Below are 14,369 nucleotides of genomic sequence, written 5' to 3'. Positions count from 1 at the left end.
CCTAAATTCAAATAACAATTTCGTTATCAAACCTCTAAAACAGTGTTGATATTTTGAGCATTTCTTTTCGTGGAAAAAAAACGTTAAAGAAGCAGTAAATTATTCATTCATAACGCACTCAACTACCCAGCTGTGACAAGGCATGTGGATTATGACAGTTTCTAAAAACATACTGTTCAACCAAGATCCTTCAGGCCAAAACACTTCCTGCTTCTTTCCTTTGCTAAAGTTGGGAATTCCCTCCAATAACCTTGATCAATGCCAGACACGTGTTAACTCTTTATCTGTTACAATTCTAAAGGTGCTGTTTGTTGCTGGTCGCTAGAGGTTTTAGGCTTTGGGACTATGCTCAGCAACAATGTAAATAAAAACAGCGCCCTCTCGTGGACATAGTGCCCATTGTCTCTAAGCACTCTGTGTACTGTTTGTTTACTGGTCGTCAATGCCAGCAAACGCGGTACACAGCTCGCATTAAACCGACTCTCTGTTCATGAGTTGATGCTCAAATTGGAAAATGGGTAACTGTGGCTGAATGCTCTTAAATTATACCTCCTTGTAGCCCCTTGACAGCAGCGGTTTTCCCAGCATTGTCCAATCCAAGCATGACCAAGGTTACATCCCTGCACGAGAGGTTAGATACCAACAGTTTAGCACGTTTGCAGCATTATGAAGCACAAACAAAAGCAGCTGAAGCATTATAGGTTATGCCAAGGTTGGGAACCGTCTCCTTTCATGATCACCCTTTGGCAAGGCAACACATCATTAATGCAAACACCTCAGTTACTTCTGCCACTGTTCTGTTCAAGCGTATGGCAATATTCCCGAGCTATATCCCAATGTCATGATCTGTTAACCATGAGAGGGCTTCAGCAGAGAGTTCGTGTCGTTTTGGTACTCCTCCATTGAAGGAGTGCAGACCACAGTGGTTTACTATAAGGTCCATTGTTTGGGTTGCATGGCCACAGCTGCATTGTGGCTTGTCGTTAATTTCCCATTCATGGAGATGAGCGCATCGGCCGGTTGATGTTCTGATGTGGGTGATGGTATACCAGTGTCTTCGAGGAATATCAGAGCCAAAAGGTATGATGTTTGGATCTTGAACGAGGTGTTCATTCTGGCAATATTCTCAAAGTTATGCCCTGTGGGCAAGGGCTATGTAATCTGCATATATGAACTTGCGAGACAATGTACATGTATGATTGTTATTGGGATCAAACATCGAAATGGAATTTTTTGCACTTTTTGTACGCAGCATGGACGGGTTGTGCTTTTTCTGTAGGATTTTATTGTTAACGTAAGTGATGTTTAGATTTGTGTACAATGAATTTTAGGTGTATCTTGTAATTTTATTGTTTGTTGTGGTTGAACCCAAATCAAGAGCCGAATGGCTTACAGGGTAAATCCTAATAAATGAAACTGAAAACTGAAACTGAGGTCACATATATATGTTAAATAGTTACGATGCTAGTACCAAGCCTTGAGGGAAGGGGCATTTTGATCATTCTCTTAAGGCTGTGTTTACTCGCTAAGTTTACCCTGAAGGTTCAGTTGCTAAGCAGTGTGTCGATTCGGTGTACAGTGGAATTGCATGCAGTGCTTTTGGCCATCTTCAGCAGCAGGCCATAACCCCAAATGGTGTCATAGGCAGCAGAGGTCAAAATCATTGTTCTCCCGGTTTTCTGTTGATGCTGTGGGTTGTGAAGGCATCGATCAGTTCGCAGCAACTATAAGGGAAAGTCTAGCAACTATGGCATGTCCCATCAGTCTATTGGTAAAGTACAAGAAGGATATTGGAATGTAGCTGTATAGAGAATGGCCACGACTATGGCTTGTTTTAATGTCTTTGGGGTACTGCCTGGTCTGTGCATGACGGTGAAGAAGTTTGCAAGCCACTGCTGTCTATAAAGTTCCAGATTCTTTAAGAATTCAAGTCACCAGCCATTTATATCCTGGTGCCTTACTAGATTGTCTGGCCCTGTGAGCTGCTTTCACTTCAGTGACAGCGTAAGGTCTTGTTATATTGAATGCTTGCGGTAGTTGGCCTAAGGTGATGGCGAGTCGTTTCCGGAGAGCTTGTTTCGTGAACTTGTCCATTGGTGTCTTTGAGCAGGACAACATGTTGGAAGCCGCAGTGTTCTTTGTAGTTTTTGGCGGTCTGCGCTCTGTTGGCTTTGAGGTCACCTTGGTTCTCATGGCGCTGCCACGCTTTACGACTGGAGTGATTGAAATTCAAATCTGCAGTGACATCTTCCCAATGTTTTCTTCGTGCAGAGTTCTGATGAACTCATTCAATAGTTTTAATTATGATTGCCAACATCACATGTAGCTTTTCTAATATCCCCGTCTGGATATTGTTTTTGTGGCAGACGCCAATATTTCATGAATTTATAAAAGTTTTTAGGCTTTGGCTGTAGGTTTTTCAAATGGGCTTAAGTTTATTTTTCGTAGCCGGGCCAGTTGGCCTTCCAAAAGTTCCAACACAGCTGTGGTTTGGAGGTTATGACCGGCATAAGTTATCCAGAGTGTGTCACTGCCGGTCGGTTTTGGCTCTTCAAGAAGCCATTCGAGTGACAGATGTGACTGAACATACTAACCCTAAAACACAATGCTGCCATGTAGAAAATACGTCCTTCTATTACCCAATTAGTGCAGCGAAGATGCTTGGAATGATAAATAAAATTTGTGGGCCGTTTCGAAGTAGTAGAATTCCCGTAGCCGCAGGCCTTATGAAATGAAGTTACAGACCAATTTCAAGCGTATGTTATCCGCATCATAATAAGTGGATGAGCCAATACTATATATTTAAATATCTTTCTCAATATACCTCTTCGGCAGACACTAATGAGTGGTAGAGTGCATGGACGTATAGGGGGGGCGAACAGTGTACAGGCATCCACAGTTACATGATAGTCAAGCGAGGCAACAGGTACATACAGTGCTGGAGGTATATACAATAGATCCAGCACTGGTGTACATTACCTCATAGGCTTGCGTTTCCACTTAACCCAGCTGCAGCAGTTAGCAAAAACGCTGAACATGTTTCATCCACCCCTGCACACACACACACACAGGCAGGCATGAGTAATTATTAATACACGAGAAATCATCTCTCCGAAACACCCAATGCAAGCGATACTGTACATAGAGGGTTTCATAAATTATTATACATATTAATTGAAGCATGCCAATCAAGTAATTAACATGGTATTGTTTGATTAACATAGTTCACAAGTTTAATTTGCCGAGGTTTATTCGTGGTGTGTTCACGATGTTTAACACTGTTCTGCATTGTTTATGTGGGGTGGAACAACGGCACATTGGGTTTGTGGACTGCGCTATTAAGCTAGCAACCAGAGTTTGATTCCCGACCATGGCTAACATCACCGGCAAATGATATCTGAATCAGTCCTATCCCCAGTCCACCTTTACCAACCTGCACTGACCAGTGTGGTGATGTCAGAATAAATAAGCCCCACAACTAACACAGCATGGGGATGCTTTCAGAAGAGTTACGTATTACAGGATAACTCGTCTGATCCGTTACCATAATACCTATGACTATTATCCGATTTGTCATTACAATCTTGAAATGCTGTTTAATATGGAAAAGAGGTAAGTTCACAATGACAACAATAGCAAAAAGCATTTCAAGGCCATTGGTGATGAACAAATCGATTGTTTCAAACTGACAGCACCAAAAAGTCAGCCAAAACAATGACGAGAAAAAAAAAGCCTTGACACACTTCTAAACGTGGGGACCTTGTTTCGCATATTACTCGCTCACGTGTCGACAAAGCAGTTCAGAATCAGAATATGCATTTATACTTTTTCACAAATGTTCAGTTCGCGAGCGATTTGATTGCGTTTTGTCGTAGCCTTCAGTTGCTGGGGAGGAAGTCGGGGGCGCTGTCTACGGAAAACTATGCGAAACCAAGCATCTGTTTACTCTGCGAGCAATGAAGTGGGTTCAAGTTAATTTATTAGGTATAGCCCTGTGAGCCATTCGGCTCTTGAATCGGGTGCAACCGCAACAAACAAAAAACAAAAAAAACATCTTAAAGAGACTATGTGACTAAGTGTAAACAGAAAATCCAAGAAAAGACAGCAAAATATTGCAGAAAAAGCACCGTACACCAACGCTGTGTGCACAAATCCCAATGGTATGCAAGTCAAACAACAACAACCACAATACAACTTAGATTAAGGCCATCAGTCTTACTCCGTACTACAACAAACAAACATGGCCAAACCAATATACTTTTCGAAATCACCACAATAAAGCCATGAAAGGGTTCGTTAACAACAGGCGCGCAGCCCTGCGTTGCCAGGGCAGCCACCGATTTACCAACACTTCAAAACGCACGTGACTATTGGCAGCTTAACACGAGAAATTGTAAATCCGACCGTCACATACTTGTCCTGATCAATTAATCGACCAAACCAGCGCAGCATTTGTACACGGCGTAGCTGTAATTGCCTAACGTGTAATGTATTTTCACATTATACGCGTATACTCAGTCAGATATGCGACGTTTTACCGTGATCCCAACGTCCTATGTATTTAATCAGGATGGAGTCAAGACAGTCCTGCATTGGGATGCTTGACTCGTTCATTTAAATCAGTGTTTTATGTATGAATGTGGTAATTAAGAATACCTGAGTAACCCCACGGATATGACACCGCCAAACCAAGACGTGTACTCCCAGTTACGTTGTCTTTAACAGTCGATACGATGTATTTATACAGTAAACGGTTAATTAAAAGCCATTAACACAGTCCGCCCCATTTCTCAAATTTGACCCAAACCTTATAGAATTGTTATATTACCATCAGCAAAAGCCACATTGTCAATACGCGCGAGATTATTAAATCGCTCCATCTCCTTGGCGGTACAGAATCGCCTTCAGACAACGGCAGCCACAAAATTAACAACAACAAAAAGCAAAACCATTGCTCAAGTTTGGGGAGAGAGGGGAGAGGAGCAACGGATTAAGACCGACCCCTGTTGGGAACACCGAAACCTCCCCACGGCGTGAGAAGTGGTGGCCGGGGGGAGGCACCTCGGCCGGGCAAGCTGCTTAGGAAACACGTAAGGCTTTCCCGCGCAGCTAGGCCCGTCGCGACGCTCACGCGTAAACATGGCAACCGTGAGGCCACAAATCGCGCGAATCCGTCGAGCGTGCGGCAACTCAACCAAGATGCGCCTCGCCGACTCGACACGAGAAGAGTCGCCGAGAGACAAAGAGAGAGAGAGGGGAAAGACGAGGTACTGCGTGGGAAGCTTTACTGTTGCGCCCGGCGGCGGCGGAGAGAGTCGCACTGAGCAGGCGCCTTCATCAGCTGCGATGGAGGCGCACGGGCAGCGCGCGCCGACGGGGATATCCCCCCCTACCCCGCCCCGCGCTTGCCGTGACGTCACGCACAACGGTTCCCGCGCAACTTGGAATTCCCTCCCTCCCTTCTCCCCCTTCCCCCCCTCCCTCCCCTCCATCCCACCCCTCCCTCCCATCCCTCCCCCCTCCACTCCCTCCCCTCCCTCCACGCCCTCCCTTCCCTCCCTTCCCTCCCTCCCCTCCCTCCCCCTCCCTCCCCTCCCTCTACTCCCTCCCCTCCCTTAATCCCCTCCCTCCCCTCCCTCTACTCCCCCCCCTCCCTCCCCTCCCCTCCCTCCCTCCCCTCCCTTAATACCCACCACCTCCCTCCCCTGACTCCTCTCCCCCCTCCCTCCATTCCCCTCCCTCCCTCCCTCCCCTCCCTCCCATCCCCTCCCTCTACTCCCTCCCCTCCCTTAATCCCCTCCCTCCCCCTCCCTCCCCTCCCTCTTCTCCCCCCCTCCCTCCCCTCCCCTCCCTCCCCTCCCTCCCCTCCACCACCGCTTTCAACAACAACAGCAGCAGCTACAACAGTCACAGAGTAACCACAACACGAGACAGCCAGCCAGGTAGGCAGGAGGAGGGGGCCGGGGTGCACAGCAAACAGCAACCGGCGGTGGTCAAAGTGGTAGTAGCTGTCAACCCGTACGGTTTTACTCGGTATGCAGGGACTTTGAATTTTAGGGTCCATACGGCGTACAGCCGTTTTGTTGTTTCAATGCGGGCAAATAAAAAAAAATGTTGTTTGTGTTTCTCCCTTGTGATGGGACTTTGTAGGATGAACGTTGAGATTTATAAGCGGCACGGGGTGACCAATAAGGTCTGAATTGGTCTGTAGGCAGGTAGAGCACTGATAAGGGGTTGACAGGATAATGTCAGAGCAGGCAACTGGCGGTGTTTGATAATGGCAATGACGGTAATGACATTTATAACGCGCCAGATGTTGCAGACTCACGGGGGCGCGGGAGACAAGCCTCAGGGCTGCTCGAAAGCCTGACCCAAACAGATAGATGAGGACTTTAGGGGCCGTCCATAAATGACGTCACGTGATTTTGGACGATTTTTGACCCCCCCCCCCTTCGTCACACGGCGTCACAAAAAGTCAGACCCCCCCCTCAAATATGATGTCACAAAGCTCTGTCCCCACCCAAAATAAAACATGCTTCAAATCGCTTTGAACTATTGTCATTGTAGTGCGTATTTAATGTGGCGCTGCACTCTGATGTTGTAGGTGAAAACATTTATTAAAAAGTCTATTTAATTAAGTAGAACGTGTTGTCTATATTTATTTAAAGTTGCGCATTTTGATGTGACGTCACATTTTCCACCCCCCCCCCCCCTCGTCACACATCGTCACAAATGTCTGACCCCCCCCCTAGGTGCGTGACGTCATTTATGGACGGCCCCTAACCATAATAAAGGGGGTTGTTTCGGGGTGAGTTCGCGTAAATATTTGTGTCGTTAAACCCGCCACCACCCGACATGTGAACAAACGGTGCCAATTAGTCACCATACTCTTTGATTCTTTCGGTCAAGTCACGTGGGTAAAACTAAAATAAAAATAAGAGAATAATGAAATAATAATCTTTTTTTTACCTACGTGACTTTACTGAAAGAACCAAAGAGTATGGATCCTTGCAGTCACGAAAACTTCAAATCTAGAATGAATTAGTTACCACTTCAGCACACCGGTTGTGCATTGAAGAGTAAATCCGCAGCATTTGCAATTCGAGTACGACGTTTCGCTGGTGATTACAACAACCAGCTTCATCAGGCGATTAGCCAGAATTGTGAAGAAGCCTGTTTCCCAGCCGCTACGTCCTCCTCAGCGTGTTATCTCCCCTTTGGCTGCCACTGTTTCGTTCGTCTCGACCACAGGCCATCAAGATCCATTCTAGCCACGTGTCATGGCCCAAACCAATCAGAATCTTTATTTATATTGGAGGAATCCGATGACCTATAAAGCTCATTTTCACATACGTCAATGACCCACAGCATCTCTCAAGTTTAAGTTCACATTTGTTTTGTTTAACCAGGTGAGAAGTCAATAGACCACGACATTCTCACTTGCAAATGCTCCCTGGGGCATTCGTGTACCAGTAAGAGGTGATGATTGCTATGTATAGTCCCAACTGAGTCATTTGCGGACGCCCAAATACAATCGCCCTGCCACTGAAAGGTGCAGGAACGACCTTGAGCGCCTCCGATGATGTGCTGAGAACTGCTGCCCTCTCGTTGATCTAGTCCAGGGCTTGGCAACCTGCGGCTCCGAAGCCGCACGCGGCTCTTTGAGAACTGCTTTGTGACGTTGTTTATACTGGTAAGAACCCACTGGTTCCACCAGCCCACAGAGGATTATTGTGTCCGTCCGTCCGTCGTGCAGAGAGGGGCTGGGTGGGGAGGGGAGGTTGGGGAGGGGCTGGGTGGGGAGGGGCTGGTCACCCCGTGGTGCCCTTATAAAACTCAACGTTTAACCTACTCACGCCGGTTTGTACCCGCCCTCACAGTCGGGCATATTTGCGGAATACACCACGCCGCCGTTGACCCTGGCCATTGACCGAGCAACCCAACGTTCTTACCAGCTCCCTCCGCAGGAATGTGTTTAAGGACCCACCAATCTCGCATTTGCCACGTGGCATTGCGGCTCTTGAAATATTGAGGGTTTTTTTTACAGAATTAGATTTTAAAAAATGGCTCTCCTTGTTTTTTTGGTTTAGGTCTACTGGTTTCGTCAGTGTTATGCGATAGCCTAGTCCGGGAGATCGTACACAAAACTTCTCAATGCATAATTAAATAACGCAATGCACATCATAACCTGAACACTGAAACCGACACCTATCCCCTGGCTGCCTGTTGTGGCGAATATTCAGCCACAAATATCCACGGAGACATGCAAACTGTAAGGGAATTTACACGTTTTCTTGCTAATGACAACCTATCCATCAACCAAGACCTCAACAATGTACCTCGCCGCCAGCTCTTGTCCCTATCGCCCCTTCTGGGATCGCACTGTCACCATCCTAGAATCTCACCCAGATCCGGAAGAATGCTGGCGGAGAGAGTGCAACAACGCAGACGTCCCAGATAAATAAAACACCTAATTCGAGACCCCAAACAACGCACCTCCTGGCTTTGGCAAACCTGGAAGACACTGGTGTAACCATAAACTGAATCAGAACATCAACAGGTCAATGCTAACATGTCCTTCACAAATTAAATTTAAAGACAGGCAAAAAAGAATACCATCGTGGCCATGGAACCCAAACTATGGACCACATCAAATTTCGATTTAAAGCTTTCGTGACTGCAGGGATTCATCTTCTTGGTTCTTTCGGTAAAGTCAGGTAGAAGGAAAATCATAAAATAATAAAAATAAAACATAATAAAATAATTCTCACGACGTTTCGGCTACAACGCAAGCAGCCGTCCTCAGGTGAAGAACAGGTATGTCGGGAAGACAGCGTCTGAATTTCAGACGCTGTCTTCCCGACAGACCTGCATTTCAGACGCTGTCTTCCCGACAGACCTGCATTTCAGACGCTGTCTTCCCGACAGACCTGTTCTTCAGCTGAGGACGGCTGCTTGCGTGGTGGCGGAAACGTCGTGAGAATTATTTTATTATGTTTCATTTTTATTATTTTATTATTTCCCTTCTATAGAGGAGAAACAGCAACACTGCGTGAACTCCCTCCTTTGAAGCCCTCTCGTGGCTGACGGACCTCGACATTGGAATTTAGTTCCTGAACGTATTGCCACGCGCAAGAATAGAATGGCCTACTCTAGCGAATGACACCACGGGGTCATTAACGGTGCATGCTATTGCGGTTATGACAACCGCAGTAAGCGGCGAATGTGCTACTGCTCGGCCAGGGGTCAGCAACCAAAATAACAAGAAGGGACATTTTTTTTCGATTTCGAGACGGTGATGCTTCATAAACAATGTCACGAGGCATTTCCTTAAACGAGCCGCAAGTTTTCTGACCCCCTTGCGCTAGGCCATGTTACCGCGTTTTCGTGGTTTCTTTTTATTCAACTGGAAACAATTCCGCTTCATGGGCTGACGTAAATTCCCTCCGTGAGAATTCACGGCGGAGCGAAATACATTGCAGAGCACGTCTGTCAAAAATGTCGTGGGTGATGGCTACAGTTAATTTGACAATTAAATTTAAAAGCAGTGCAATCTTGACCTTTACTCGCAAGCATTTCTGGGAATGGTCTTAACTCAGAAGTATGTATGGGAAAGCTTTGCCCAACTCACGTGATGACTGGAGCAACTTAGATTAATCATGGAAACGTCACTTCTCTTTGACCAACTTGATTTGCCCTTCAACTCAAGTGCAACGCAATTTCACTCGAGTCGGCTTGAATTGGCTGTTCATGGAAACAAGGCATTCGAGAGACATGATGTAAACCCTGGGGTATAGATACCACATTAAACACATTCCTGCGGAGGGAGCTGGTGGGAACGTTGGGTTGCTCGGTCAATGGCCAGGGTCAACGGCGGCGTGGTGTATTCCGCAAATATGCCCGACTGTGAGGGCGGGCACAAGCCGGCGTGAGTAGGTTAAACGTTGAGTTTTATAAGGGCACCACGGGGTGACCAGCCCCTCCACACCCAGCCCCACCCCTCCCACCCCCCACCCAGCCCCACCCTCCCCACCCAGCCCCTCCCCACCCAGCCCCTCCTCACCCTCCCCACCCAGCCCCTCCCCACCCAGCCCCTCCCCGCCCTCCCCTCCCCTCCCACCCAGCCCCTCCCTCCCCACCCAGCCCCTCCCTGCACGACGGACACAATAATCCCCTGTGGGAGTGTATAGGAGTGTAAGGAAAAACATACAGATGATGTGGGTCACATCAAAGTAAAAGTTTATACACAGCATCATCATCATCATTAGCCATGGTCCATCCACTGCTAGGCCAAGGCCTTACTATGCTACCTTCATCTCTATATACAGCTCAGTGGGCCTTACCTTGTAAAATAAAAACAACACATTTTAATAGTTTTTATAGTGTAATATATACAGTATAGGTATGGAACAGTTAATTGATCGGCAGGTTGTGTGTGGTGAAGTTAAGTGTGCGACTACCACCTCTCCCAATTACGTCTGGCCGGCGTGGAAGAGTAGGCCAAATACCGTCATTGTTTTGCTGTACCGCCTTCTCCCGGCGATCCACCAACATCGCCTCTGCAGCGCTGGATTACGGGCATATGCGTAGTCAACCCCACCGCGTGATTCATCCCAAAGCTAATTGTATTGGCTGCAGTGAGTGTAGCTGCAAGCAGAGGGCAGCCAGACTCCACGAAAGGGGAAAATAATATTTCAATTGTCTGTCAGGCCAAACTTGAATGCGCCATTTGGATTTCGCACCTCATTTGATGTGTCACGGAAAGCCATCGACGGTGTCCGATCGGGGTAAATTTGGAAGCATGGGTTCTAGTGCAAAGTGTTAAATGCCCCCCTCTCTCTCCACCCCGCCAACACTGTCCATTTCCCTCTCTGTTTGCACCACGGCACCTGGGCTCCTGTGAGCCATGAGGCTCTGGTGTAATTGCACCGCCTGCACGCTCAATAGCAACGCCACCGAGTGGGAGGCCGTCGCTCTCGGTACCTGGTAGGCTTGCAGGGCGCAGACATATTTCAGAATTATAATATTAATTGGCACTGAAGGAATCCGATGAGCTATGAAGCTCTTTTTCACACATGTCCAATATTCGAGCCCCCCATAAAAAAAAATTCCCCGAGCACATCGACTAGCCGGGAGGACAGAGCGTAGCCATCTGATTGAATGTTTTAACAGTAAAAACGTATCTACTGTGTGATCGTTCGTCATCATGTTCAGCCGTTATCTATCCACTGCTTGATGAAGGTCTCTCCATGCTGCTGTCAGTTCTCACAGTCCTGCAACAATCCATTGCGCGCCTGCACACCGCGCCAGATTTCATTGATCAACCTCCGCGGTTCACGTCCTCTCTGGCACCTTCACTTCTTTGGCTGCTACTCCGTCATTAGTCTCGACCACAGGCCATCATCGCCTCGAGTTACACGTCCTGCTGAATGAAGCCTACTTACTTTTGTTAACAGTCAATATAATTTTTCTAACTTGCTTATATATTTCAATCAATGTGTTCCTCCTCCTAATTCAAACCATGTTTCTACGTGCACGTTTCAGCTTTTGTAGAACTTTATTTGTTATTGTCCTCGTATCCATGTTTTTGCATGTACGTTAAACTTCTTTCGCACCGTACGTATCCGACCGTGCTAATCGGAGGTGTTTGATCCATTCGTCACGAGCACACACGGTTTTACATTGTACATTAAAAAAACCTAAATCCACGGTCCATTAACAATGTACCAATTCCACCCCGTCTACCCCCACCATGGCATAATTAATTATCAATTGTGCAGGCAATCCAATTGCACTGGGGCCCACAGGTTGAAGGGGCCCAGATGCCAGGCAATCAATTGGGGGGGGGGCTTTCACCCCCTCTCCCACCAGGGCCAATCCCAACCAGGCCACATCGCAGTCCCCCACCCACCCAGCCCCCATCCCCCTAACGCCGCCACATAGCGGTGTCACCACCGTGGCAGGAAGGTGAGCTAATGGCGTGTCCTTCACTGGTGAAAGTCTTTAAAAAAAAAACTTTTTTAATGCTCCGTGTGTTTTTGAAGTGCAGACGGGGAAGCTAAATTGTCACATAAATAAACGACCGCTGCGCAGTAGATAGTGGGGGGGAGGGGGGGGGGCTGATGAGCGGTGCGGTTGGTGGGGGTGCACCCAAGTTTTCTGTTCTGCAACTTTTAATGGCTGAATTTACAAAATACTTTAGCGTTCCTGCGTAATAAAAAAAAAACTTGATTGTTATTTCGCAATGCAGTATTGTACTTTCGCGAGAGAATGCAGACGAGATAGCTGCAAATTAATGATATACGGTATGAACTGTATACACGGGTGTGTGCATGTGTATGGGCAGGCGATCCAATTGCACAGAGGCCCACGGGCTTGCACGGTTGGCTACGTGCAGTGCGAAAGAAGTTCAACATATGCACATTCGTGCAAATGTCTGTAAAGATTCTCGAACATGCAGCAGCAGTGAGTTGTGTTCATCAACATTTGAATAAACTTTGTGCGTCAGTGTGTCAGTCTGGCAGTCACAGCACTTGAGTAGTGGTTGTCGTACACAGCGGAGTAAGGGCTCATTCTTGACCGAAATGAACCAGCGATGAACTTTGTATGCCTTATGACCTCCGACCTCTGGCAAAAAAGCCATGGCTCAAAAAAAATCACCATACCAATATTTTAGCGCAGTTTCGAACACTTCTGAGCTCTCTTCCCATTCTTCTAATGTGACACGTGCTGGAAGCAGAGTGTCTCTGTGTGAAGGATTTTAAATGGTCAAATATGTAAAGACATCTTCTTGTGTCTCCCCCTCCTCTTCCCTTCAATCCAGCCGCCTTTAACAGTCAAGGCGCTCTTCCCCCTTCAACCCAGCTTAAATATACGCTGCCAAGAGTGGTGGTGTTCATTCAGACACTGTCTTTCTGACAGACCTGTTCTTCACCTGAGGACGGCTGCTTGCGTTGTGGCCGAAACGTCGTGAGAATTATTTCATTATGTTATTTTTTTATAATTTTTTTATTTCCCTTCTACGTGACTTTACCGAAAGAACCAAGAAGAGATTCCACTGGGTCCACGATTTTCCCAGCTACAGCGGGGACACAGCAGTCCCCCACCGTTGACGATCAAAGTATCACCCCTCTGATGTTTCGAGTGCCTCTTTCAAACCGTTCCTTCCACTGTCGTTGCGATTTGCTTTTGCAGGACCCCTGTTTTCGTGATATTTTTTCATACATGATCGTGCAGTGGCAGTCTGGGTCCCTCGATTCTTGATATGATTGTTTGTTCATTTCCTAGTTGGCTACAACGCTGCGCTCGCGTTGCCTACAGTGTTGTGAATTTGTGCTCTATAAAGAATTGGTGCTAAACTCGTTCATCACAAAACCTCAATTTCGATCAATAGCATGCAGGCTAGCTTTGCAGTGTACTAATCGATACGGGCTTTGTTATTGTTAGGCAACCCAATCCATTTATCTCGACCATTGATAATTAATGAGAGACGCGTGCATGTTAAATTAACCACGGTCCACGCCGCAAAATGAAACGCAGGGTGCTGTGAGTCTTGAGGCTGGAATCAATAAGCTGTGGAAGGAAAACCCAAGCCGATTTTAGAAACACATTTATACTGGTTGGAACCTCCTGGTTACACCAGCCCACAGGGGATTATAGTGTCCGTCCGTCCGTCGTGCATCCAAAAATGGGAGGCGTGGGGCTAGGTGGAGAGGGGAGGGTGGGGAGGGGCTGGGTGAGGGGTGGGAGGGGTGGGGCTGGGTGGGGAGGGGCTGGTCACCCCGTGGTGCCCTTATAAAACTCAACGTTTAACCTACTCACGCCGGCTTGTGCCCGCCCTCACAGTCGGCCATATTTGCGGAATACACCACGCCTTCGTTGACCCTGGCCATTGACCGAGCAACCCAACGTTCCTACCAGCTCCCTCCGCAGGAATGTGTTTGTGAAGACACACGAGCATGATTGAAATCACGAAGATAAGTTTCAGGTGAGCTTTAATTGTCATCTCTGGGCAATCACGCACAGAACAGAAGCCGTTAAGTGGAGAGATGTAACCGGAGTAATTTTTAATTAGACTGGCCGGCCTGGCACTTGATCGCGTATATCAGAAGCAGCTTCGCCAGGATAATACACAGCGGGCACTCAAGTGTGACCTCGGCGATGATGAACAGTTTGTAGCTTTTTTTGTCCTAATTCAAGAAAAATATATGAACAAAAAAATATATATAATCAAATCGGCCTCGCGAAGAAAAATAAAAGTTAGTCAAAGCTTCCGGCCGATTGGCGGATTTTAATTTCAAAGTCAACAGCGCGCATTCCTTCTCCACATGCAGTGCCCGCTGCAAGAGCGCAGGATTTCTTGGACACGT

At 47.2% G+C, this 14,369-nt stretch overlaps 1 protein-coding gene across 1 annotated transcript in view; it reads right to left on the bottom strand.

The window, feature by feature from the left end:
* Positions 1-5,389, bottom strand: part of ARL13B (ARF like GTPase 13B) — a 49,033-nt gene extending 43,644 nt beyond the window's left edge. Inside the window, exons 1-3 of the mRNA XM_078615475.1 lie at positions 5,289-5,389; positions 2,980-3,051; positions 550-620 (exon numbers count right to left, since the gene is read on the bottom strand). Of these exons, the coding sequence (XP_078471601.1) occupies positions 550-620; positions 2,980-3,038 (130 nt within the window). The 5' untranslated portion in view covers positions 3,039-3,051; positions 5,289-5,389. The remainder of the gene's footprint in view (positions 1-549; positions 621-2,979; positions 3,052-5,288) is intronic.
* Positions 5,390-14,369: the final 8,980 nt, after the last annotated feature.

Source organism: Lampetra planeri, chromosome 47, assembly GCF_965212315.1.
Source record: "Lampetra planeri chromosome 47, kcLamPlan1.2.h2, whole genome shotgun sequence".
Taxonomy (NCBI): domain Eukaryota; kingdom Metazoa; phylum Chordata; class Hyperoartia; order Petromyzontiformes; family Petromyzontidae; genus Lampetra; species Lampetra planeri.
This window is presented reverse-complemented; position numbering and strand designations above follow the sequence as displayed.